Source organism: Cervus canadensis, chromosome 11, assembly GCF_019320065.1.
Source record: "Cervus canadensis isolate Bull #8, Minnesota chromosome 11, ASM1932006v1, whole genome shotgun sequence".
Lineage (NCBI taxonomy): Eukaryota > Metazoa > Chordata > Mammalia > Artiodactyla > Cervidae > Cervus > Cervus canadensis.
In genome coordinates this window covers 5,460,097-5,471,003 of record NC_057396.1, presented here as the reverse complement: position 1 = coordinate 5,471,003, position 10,907 = coordinate 5,460,097, and the positions used below count along the sequence as shown (strand labels likewise).

Sequence of the window (10,907 nt, the reverse complement as noted above, 5' to 3'; positions counted from 1 at the left end):
ACTTGCATGCTAAGTCGCTCCAGTTATGTCTGACTCTTTGCACCCTATGGGCTGTAGCCCACCAGGCTCCTCTGTCCATGAGATTTCCCAGGCAAGAATACTGGAGTGGGGTGCATGTCCTCCTCCAGGGGATCTTTCCTACCCAGGGATTGAACCCACATCTCCTGAGGCTCCTGCATTCCAGGTGGATTCTTTACCACTTAGCCACCAGGGAAGACTGCCCTCCATTGCTTACTCTCTCTCAAATTGTCTCTAGAGAAACAGACTTGTGATGATAGCCAGTGGGAATAGAATCAATGTAAATTCCTGTGACTAGGTCAGTTAAAAATTTGCAAAGATAGCTAATCTTTCTAGTGTACACAGTTAGACTTTCTTTGCCAAGATTACAAATTGTATCCTCTTGGCATGGTCCTGAAGGGGGCTTATGTGCTTTGTGTTTTAAGTCAAAACTCGATTTGTTGTGGCACTTTTAATCAGAACACATTCCAGTTTGAATCATTGCATCCAACTTTGCAAAAACTCTGTTTTAAATAGCTTCAACTGGAAAAGTTTATTATTTTCAAGTCTAAAAATGAACAAATTGATTCACAGACATAGGCATTTGAATGGTGGGTGAGTGATTTTCATTTGGTTTGTACATTCTGCTTCCAATATGGGAGGCTTTTCCACACAAAAAGAAAAAATTAAAAAAAAAAAAAAACAACACGCTGAAATATACTCAGAACTCACATGTGTTTTTACAATGAACTCCAACAAAAAGTTTCAGCCTTTTTTCAAATTTTTTCCTTGCAAAATTTCTGAACTGATGGCTCAAAAATCCATTCAATTTTCCATACCTCCTGAAACAGTTTCAATATGATGATCTCTTTTGGCATGTCTTCCCAGGAGATTACTAAATTAAATCTGCACTACTTTCCTGGCCGCCGATGCTTTGATGGTCTATTTCCAGAATCTGGCAACAAGGCTGGCACCATTAAAACCTTTGAAATGCAGACCTTATAAGTAGGGAAATGGCAAGGAAGACGACTTGCAGACGGAATGGCAGATCAGGGAGGGAGTGATGGAATGCGGAGAAAGGAAATTTCCACTCCACAAAGCTTTTTAAAAGAGATGGTGGTTGGAAACAGTGATGCTCCAGAAAGACAGAACTTCAACCACACAACAGCACTCGGTAGTTAATCCTACCCTGAATTACCCCCGAGAAAAGCATTTCAGAATCCCCACGGTGGCTTTTGCCAATATCTGGGGATTTTTGCCTCTCACTGTCTTTCATCACTCTTAGTACCCCCACGAAAACAGCCTCATAAAAGCGACGTGGAACGGAGTCAGGTTCCAAGGCACAAGACAGCACGCCCTCCTGAGAGGACGCGTGTCCCGGAGGAGGCAAGCTTCTCGGCCACCGCCCGCAGGCAACTCGGGGCGCGGGGCTGGCGGGGGGGGGCGGGGGGGGGGGGCGGCGGAGAGGGGGAGGCGGGAGGCGGGGCACAGGGAGGGGTCTTCTCCTCCTATTGGCTGCCTCCAGGGCCCGCCCCCATAACCTGGTCTCCGTCGCGAAGGACGCGGCGTCGGTTGCTTGTCAACATGGCGGCGGCGTCGCCACCTCAGCCGTTTCCAGGCAAGGTCGCCGCTGCGGCAGCTGCCGTCGACACCACAGCCGAGAGCGCCGCTGTGCGGGAACCGGAGCTGCGGCGGCCAACTTTCCCGCCGCAGTGACGCGAGGCTTGAGAGACGGAGTGCTGAGAGGGCCGGAGGAGACAGCGGGAGCTGCCATGAGGGAGGCTCTCGGGGCTAGCCGGGAGGCGGCGCTGAGGTGAAGGATGCTGACCAGGAGGCCTGGAGCCCGGAGCGCGGTCGCCGGACTGGGCACTGAATCCTCGGACACCCACGTCAAAGCCCCCCTCAGCCCTCGCTTGAGCGGCGGGCGTCACCGACCTGGCGCCTACCTGTATCCTTCCAGCCGTGGTTGCCTGGGTGGCGGTGTTGGAAGTGGGGAACCCCCATCTTTTTTCTGTTCTGTTCCCATTATCACAGATGCCAGATGAGAGAAACCAGCCAGTCATCTTAATGCGGGTATTTGCTTCAGCAACTATCGCTGCTCCCCTTAAACCTGAAATACCATTTTCTCCTATTCTAGGACCACTTTCCCGGCCACCTTGTTATCTCATCTGTTTTCAACTTTGCGGTATTTTTTTTATTTTAATGAGTTTTCAAATAGGTAAACGTGTTCTCTGGGGATTGTTTTTTTGTAGAGTTAGGCCATTATGTTCTTTACTTCATATTATTCATCTCCTGATAATTCATGCTGCTTGGAGAAAAGAATGCCGCAAGTAAATAAAATGTTTTGGTCTCCTGAAATAGTCCGTCTTAACAGTTAACCTAACACTTCATTTATTTTACAGAGCTGCTAAAGCCTAACATAGTTGGTTAATTTGTTTTGTTTTCATCCTCTGCGCAGTCTGTTGTCAGAGAGACAACAGACAGAAAATAAGCAAAGGACCTGGAACCTTCACACTGGTGTATCACTAGTTTGTCCCTAAGAATTGGTCTAGCCCACCGTTGACATTATTATTGGTTGCATTGTAGAAAATTGAAAATGTTAAAGGGTTCTGTTTTCAGAATATGTAAACCATGTTTATTATTTCAGAGAATGTTATGATAATTAGAGTGTAACCTTTGTATTCTCAGAGGACTTGGTTGGTAGTGATGATGCTATGTAATCATCTTCATTCTTGTCAGAGAGTCTCTGCTTTTCAAATTAACCCCCACTTACTTATTGTCTCCAGGTTCTGGGAGTTGCACTTTTAAATGCAAGTCAACAAGCAATTTTCATTTAGTGCCTCCTCTTTTGGCTAGGTGCTTGGGATACAACTCTAGTGAGGAAGACAGGTACATACAAAGCTTAAATAATGGTAAATATCCCTTTTCTGATCATGCTTCTTCAAGCTTTTATCGCATCTTTTCTTGCTTTAGTCGACTTTTCAGAATGCTAACCTGCAATGGCAGCTTCTAATTCTTTTCATCTATTCATTATTAACTCCATTCACTTTGGCTTTTGCCCTTGCTGCTCCTCAAAACTGTCCTGACTCAAGGTGTAATCTGAAATAAACTGGATTGCTTTCTGTATGGATTTGATTCTGACATTGTGTTTACTTGAACCCTGAACTCCTATTACACTGACCCTGATTTATCTGTAAATCGGAAAATAGGGAAACACTGTAAGTGGCTCATTGACAAGGTGTATCTTTCCATCATTTTCATTAGTGAAATGATCATAGACAATATTTTTAAATTTTTAAGGTATGAATGTTGATACAACAAAGGAAATAGTTGTAAAATAAATTTGGCAGTACCTAAATGAACAAAACAGATATAATTCCAGAATTATAATGTTGGTTTCCTATAAAGAAATGTATTACTAAAAATATACTTAAATACTAAATGTATAGTTAAAATTAAGAAAGTTGTAAATGATCATTTCAATACCCTGAGCCTTTGCTAAAATCCAACAACTTTTGCTAGTGTGTGTGTGTGTGTGTGTATGTGTGTGTGTGTATATACATGCATCTATATGTATTATATATAATATAGATTTTTTCCTAGTTTATACATATATATTTGCTAGTAAATCAAGAATATCGTTGTTACTAGAATATCGAGAAACACTTAAGCACTTGTGTCATTTTGTACGTTCTCAGTGTCTGTAATGTTTCATATTGGATACCTGATACAGAGTAGGTGTGCAAATTTATTAAATTAATAACTAAATTTTTAAAAATGAACTGTAGACTTAAGTGGCTTGGTAAAATTTCTACATGTGACTTCTAAATATGAATTCAGTACTCAGAGGCTATATTTCTCTCACTTGAGTCGGAATTTCCTAACTCTAAAGGCTCTGGAAGAACAAAACTTCATGAAGTTCATCTAATTAAAATTAGATAAAGTTCTATAATTTCAATTTCTTAAAACAATTCAAATAAAAATATAATAAAATTTGTTTTTAAAATAAAGAAGTGAAGGTCTCGTGTCCCCTTCACACTATGCCTCTTTTTTTCTCACAAGTATCTCCAGTCTTCCCATTCCATTTTATCCTAGCACCCACCTTGCCTCTCTATGCCCTACCCAGTTTAACCCTGTTTTTAATTATCTACACATATTCTCTCAACAACATCCTTGGTTCTTTGCACTCCTGTTCTTGTTTCTCAACCATCCAGTAACTGTTACAACCCTATATTTCTACTCCTTCACTCAAGAATAAAAAAATCTGTCAGAGAAAAGTCACAAAACTGCTGTGGTTTGATTGTTCTCAGCTTCACCAGAACAAGAATGGAATTCTGTCTTGTTCCTATTAATTTCTGTGCCAGATCTTGATCACCTCCCCCTCACTCTTAGTAGCCTTACTATTTCATAAGAGAATGGATGCATGAACTCCCTCAGGTCCCTCCCAACAAACAACACAAACCATCCTACTCCCGTCACCAACCTCAGTCCCCTACCCTGTCTTTTTCCAAGCTCACTGATGGGATATCACTTTTACTGTAGAACGTTGAGTCCATTCACTTATGCCCTGTTTTCATCACCTCTCTTCCCAGGAACCCTGGATTGTAAATTATCCTAACCCTCTATTACAATTTACTTTCAAGATTTCTCTAATAGCCTTCTTTCCCTACAGCCTATAAACACCCTCTGGTCTTTGCTATCCTTAAAACTAAAAATCAAGCCTTTTGATCATAAGAACTCTTATAATTTTGTTTTAATATCTCCTGTCTCCTTATTCAAACCACTGAAAAAGAATAGTCTAAATTCACTGTCTCTACCTTGAGTTCCACTATACTTCATTCCAAAATATACTTGAACTGATTAAAAAAAAAAAAAAAAAGGCATGGACTATAGTCCAGGCTTCTCAATCTATGGGAGTCTCCAGGCAAGAATACTGGAGTGGGTTGCCATGCCCTTCTCCAGGGAAATCTTCCCTACCCAGGGATTGAACCCAGGTCCAGGGATTGAACCCAGGTCTCCTGCATTGCAGGAAGATTCTTTACCGTCTGAGCCACCAGGTGGCTCATAAAAAATAAATACAAAATTGTAAAGAAAAACTGACAGAAAATAGATTTTCACATTTTTCATAACTTGAAGGTATAGTAACTTTACCTTTTAAAAAACAAGAATCAATTTCAAATGAAAAATATTTCAAAGGTAACTCATTAATTTAAAACTTTAGTGGAAGGGGACATTGTATAATTAAATAAAATGAATTATCTGGAGAAAATACTTGTAGTAACTATGATAGAAGGTTAATATTTACACTATTCTGTCTCTATTGAATTTACTGAAATTGATTTTTTAAATGAAGTTCTCAATAGATAAATGACCAGTGACTCTGAACTAAAAATTCACCGAAGAGGAAAATAAAAATTAGTATCAAATAAGACATTTATTCTGTTTTGCTAATGCATACATACTAAAACCTGACTTTCCACATGGTCTTTTTTAAAAAGTACTACCTAATACTCATGAGGTTTTTAACTCATATTCATGTATTTCCAATGGCATGTAAATTTATATAACCCTTTTGGAAATCAGTTTGTCTGTGAGACACTGAAAGCTATAAAAATATGTATACCTTTTGTCTTAGTTTATCTGCTGAGAATTTTCTCCAAGGAAGTCATTCAGCAAGGTTTTATTACACCATTACCATATTCTAAGCATCATGCCAGGCTTATTATATTATATAGAAATGTAGAGGACACACACATGAGTGTCATATCATCCAGTGAGAGTTAGAAAAAGCTTCATGGGGTAGGAACTGTTTGAGGTGTCCCTGAAAAGATGGGTAGAGTTAGCCAGCATGTACTAAAATATAATGGCAAACTACATCATGGCTTGTTCTGTTAATAAGTATCTTAGTGTGATAGTGTGACTGGGCTAGGAGTCATGTAGGGAAGTGTTGAAAAATGAAGATGAAAAAAACAGACCAGATTATAGGATGCCTTATATTTTAATGTCATCATGAAAGTAACAGGGAGATTTTGGAGAACAGCAAAGAATGAGAGACGTAGTGAGATTTGTGTTTAGCTGGTTTTGTGGACATTCGAATGGAGGATGACAAGTTTAGGAGTAATATAATGAGTTAGAAGACTACTGGAGTGGTCTGGGCAAGGGATTTAGAGCATCAGAGTCAAGGCTGTAGAAGAAGGTACAGAGAAAAAAAAGAATGAGGATAGCTCTAATAGTTTGACAAGAGTATTGGTTATATGATTCATAGTTACTAGTGGTGGTACAATATTTGAAACAACCTCAATGAGCTACAATTAGAAAAAGACTATATTGGGAGAGGATGAGGTGGGATATATTAGGCTATGCTTTTAAGTTACAATCATTATGTATTACTTAGCCAGTACTACAACCTATAATTTTCTTGATTTGGTTGTTAGTTGTTTTTTTTAATAAGTATATAGCCTTTCTTTGAACAAGTATTTAACTATGGCTCTCATAGAAGTATCTTACCTTTACAGTACAGCTTGTATGAAAAATAAAAGTTTAACCAGCCATGTAATATTTTTTAAATTTGAATACCATACTTTGAAGAGATGCAAAGGCAAAGCATTTTTTATAACTCAGCAGGCAATATTATATATATATATTAGCCATATATATATGTAGAGAAAGATTTAATTAAATCTAACAATACATAGTTGTCAGAACATTATTACAAATGTTACATTTGTGATTTTCTTTATGTTATTGTGGTGAGAGCACAAGCATGTTAAAACATTGAACACAATTGTTTCCACCTGCATCGTACTCCTTCATATTTCTCACCTGAACTGAAGCAACTTTTCCCTTTCCTCCCACCCAACAGTGTTGATCTTGGGTACCCTGAAAGGAAGTTGCACTTTCCCCCACTGAGATGTTGTGACTTAGCAGTTAGCCATCTTGTTGAAGTCTGACTCCTTCTAATAAATTACTCTTTTAGAAGAAGCAGCTAAATCTTTAGCTTTTTCCATGCTAACAAAGAACCATATTCCTTCCTTTTTTTTGTTTCAATTTTATAAATCCTTCAAAAGAAACATTAAGTAAAAATATCATGTATGCAAGTACATGTATTTGTTTATGGTGAGGTACAAAATTTTGTAATAATTATAGCCAATGGCATAAAAATAGATAGCAGCATAATTGAAGTGCTCATTAGCAAAGTTTCAAATGACTAAAACATTCAAATAAATGTGATTGTTTTGAAATATATAGTATTGGATAGTTGTTGTTTTTTTTACTATGTTGATGTTGAAACACTGTAGGATCCTAAAATTAAGACATTTTGAATTAACAAATTATCTACTGCTTAACTTATTATTTAATATATTGTTTTACCACTAATATTTATATCTTATAAAAATTTTGATTAAATAGACCTCTTAAAGAGAATTTCAAATCTTTATTTGGGGGGAGGAGTGATTTAAACATAGTTTATTCTAAAAAGACAACCAGGCATGTCCACAATATATAACTTCAATACAATCCTATATACATCTACATCTAATGATGAGGTACTGGAAATGGTAATTCAGTGACCACTTCTTCAAACTTCAGAATCATCAAAAACAGAAAAATATTATGATAAACTTGATAAAGGCATTCAGTAATACCAGTTGAAATGTAGCTGAATAAATGCAGACATCAGTTAACCACAGAAATTCAACTTATTTAAAGAAATAAATTCCAAATGAATGGATGATTTAGATAACTAAAATACTCTTTATCTGGCAAACTTCTTGTAAACATTGCTATATATGGTTTTCCTGATGATTTGTTTTATAACCTATAAGTAAATCACCAAATTTTCCCAGTTATATTGCTAACTGATGTTTAATATTTTAGTATGACTTTCATAATGTAAATTAAAGTATTGACTGAAACATTTAACTCATCTACTTTATATTAGTGAAATATAACCTTCTTTCATTTTTCTGCATACATTCCTAAGATGTGCATGTGTGTTAAGTCACTTCAGTTGTGTCTGACTCTGTGCAACGCTATGGACTGCTACCTGCCAGGCTCTGTCGATGGGATTCTCCAGACAAGAATGTTGGAGTGGGTTGCCATTTCCCTCTCCAGAAGATCTTCCTGACCCAGGGTTTAAACCCAGGTCTCTTACATCTACCTGTATTAGCAGGCAGATTCTTTACCACCAGCACCATATGGAAAGCCCAACATTCCTAAGATAGCAGCTTGTTAATAAGTACCCAAATGTCTGTATAATGAAAGAAAAGATAGACATTCTCCTTATCTGGGCTCATGCTGTATAAAATTAATTAATTTTTCCTCAAAGAAAATGAGATGTATCTTCAGTTCTATTATCAAGTCAAGTAAAAATAAAACATCAGCCAGTCATACACTGACACTAATGTGTGCACATACTAATTATTCCACAAAAAATCATTACATCATTAGTATGAGGCTGTAATTATATTTATCAGTTAGCACTGACATTCATCCACTAAAGACGTAAACCACTGTCCTTAACTTTATGCTGTCATTAGAGATATGAAAATTCATTTTGAGAAAAATTTAGAAGAAGAGCGCCAAATATTACTGCAGCAACAAAAAATATGTCGAAATCGAGCACGTAAATATTTTGTGGAGTCAAACCGGAGAAAAAAGTAAGTTAATTGTATTTTATTCAAAAGCATAGAAACTCAGTCTTTATAAATTAATAATTACTTTGTAGCATTTTATGAACCTCGGTCATGACAGTGATTTCTCTATAAAATTGATCAAGATTTTTGTGGCTTTTAAATTTTATTGTTTTTCTGCCACAGCACAGAATGATGTATCATCTAGTTTACTAAATGTGACTGAGGCAGTCTTTTCTTGTCATAGAACTTATTAGTGTCATATCTACTTCTTAAAATGACTATAAAATATATTCTTCATTTTTTGTATCATTTTAATGATAAAAGGTGACCAATTAGCATTTACTCTCTAATAGAATATATTTTATTTTAATTATTATTCACTTATATATAATTTTTATATATGTACTTCCCTCATTCATCCAGTCAGAAAAATAGGGGAAATATGAATAATGGTGGAAATATTGTAAAAAGAATTTTATAAATGATTGCCACTTTAAAAAAAGAGCTTTCTAGTATAAACTGGAAACCTAATAAAGTAAAAACGCAAATGCAAACGATCCTATCCCTGCTTGACATTTCTCAAAATTCATTTGAATTACTGGGTTGTTTTTTTTATGCAGAGTGGTTATGCCATTTTTATTGTTGTTTCTTTCTACATTGTTTATATTTCTACAATAGCTGAATAGCAGAAAATCCCTAGAGTTTATTAACTACATCATTGGGCATATGTTGCAAATCCCATTTGGAGAATACAAAATTGTTTACCTGTAATTTTTTTCTGGCACTGTATTTCTCTTTAGAGTAACTGTACTGCCTGGTGTAGTTGATAATATTTAATGAAGCTTCATTTTGTTTGTGTTTTTATTTGTGTATTTCTGTTTTTCTCCTACCTTTCAGCTCCTGAAGCTTATAAAAGGCTCTGATAGGTGTTCAATAAAGATGAATAATCTTATGTTGAAAGTGTCATTGGCTTTGGAGTCAGAGATCCAGGTTAAAATCCTAACTCCCATCAGTTAGACCAAGTTAATTTAAGCTCTTTGAACTTCAGTTTCTCATTTATGATTGGAATTAATACTATATGTTTCAAGGAATTGTTATGTAGAGCGAAAAAGTTCAGTAATAGAAATAGTTGAGAACACATATATAAAATATTTATTTGTCATGTAGTGCTTCAACATTAAAGCTTATTTTATTGATTAGCAAATTAATATCTGTCAATTGTACATTTTTTAATAGTCTTGCTGTATGAAATGGCAGGCTTTATATGTGGAATTTGATTCATAAAGTTCCAACTTATCTTATCTCATCAAATACCATATGAATTCTGATGTAGAAAATATAGAAGAAAATTTGGGGTTTAAAATTCTAAGAGGCAGTACATTTTCCAATATAATTTCATTATGTTTTCCTTTTCTGTTGCCCTACAGAGGGGTAAAGAAAACCTGTTTTTATGTAAAGCCACATAAAAGTGTTTTTTTAAAACACTAATCATTTATTTCTATATTCGCCTTTTATAAAGGGAACGAAATTCTAGATACACTTCTGAACTTCAGAATATATCTATCATTGTGACTTTTTTGGCCTTACCATTATCTATCCATTTATGCTTTACATCATCTGAGTTTATGCTGTCTACTCATATTATGGTCATAGAGTTTAGAAAAACTATTTTTCCTACTGGTAGAGATAGTCTAACATTTAGGTTTTTTCCTACAAAATGAGATAAATTTGTACTTTGACATTGTCATTACTATTTCCCCAGTATTACTCAAAAGATCTTCATAGCACCAAGTGCTCTTTTTTACTTATATTAATTGCCTAAAATCACACACATTTTGTTTTCTTGTTACCATTTTTTGCGTTTCTGTTGCCAGTATTTTTCTTGTATGTGTTTATCGCATTCTTAAGTTTTCCATTCTGTCACTCAGTATTCACACAGTGAAGTCCCCTTTGTTTCTCTCCAAGAACTTCCTCCACCAGTAGTTACTGCTGCAATAGATCACAATAGGCATCCTAAGACTTCCCTTAATTGCTCTTAGCAATTAGAGCCACAGTTTCTTGTCTTCCATAGCATCCCTTTTTTTATTTTGTTTTATAATATTAGTTTGTGGGAACACAACCTCAGATAACTTTCTAGTTAGGCTGCTTTGTGGACCAAGTAATCTTAATATATACACATACTTAAAGAATATTAACTTATTTCCTACATTGTTTTTAATTTTCAACTTAGAACTATCTTTTTATAAATTAGTGAAGAGGCATTCATTCATCAAC

The 10,907-nt window shown here is 36.0% G+C and overlaps 1 protein-coding gene across 8 annotated transcripts in view; it reads left to right on the top strand.

Moving 5' to 3' along the window:
• Positions 1 to 1,557: 1,557 nt before the first annotated feature.
• The window catches only part of CEP126 (centrosomal protein 126), a 105,929-nt gene continuing 96,579 nt past the window's right edge, over positions 1,558 to 10,907 (top strand). For all 8 annotated transcript variants that reach the window (XR_006272012.1, XR_006272013.1, XM_043481702.1 and 5 more), the window contains exons 1-2: positions 1,558 to 1,945; positions 8,538 to 8,657. Coding sequence is in view for 6 of the 8 variants with exons in the window: in XM_043481702.1 (XP_043337637.1) it covers positions 1,818 to 1,945; positions 8,538 to 8,657 (248 nt within the window). In the remaining 2 variants the exon portion in view is untranslated. The remainder of the gene's footprint in view (positions 1,946 to 8,537; positions 8,658 to 10,907) is intronic.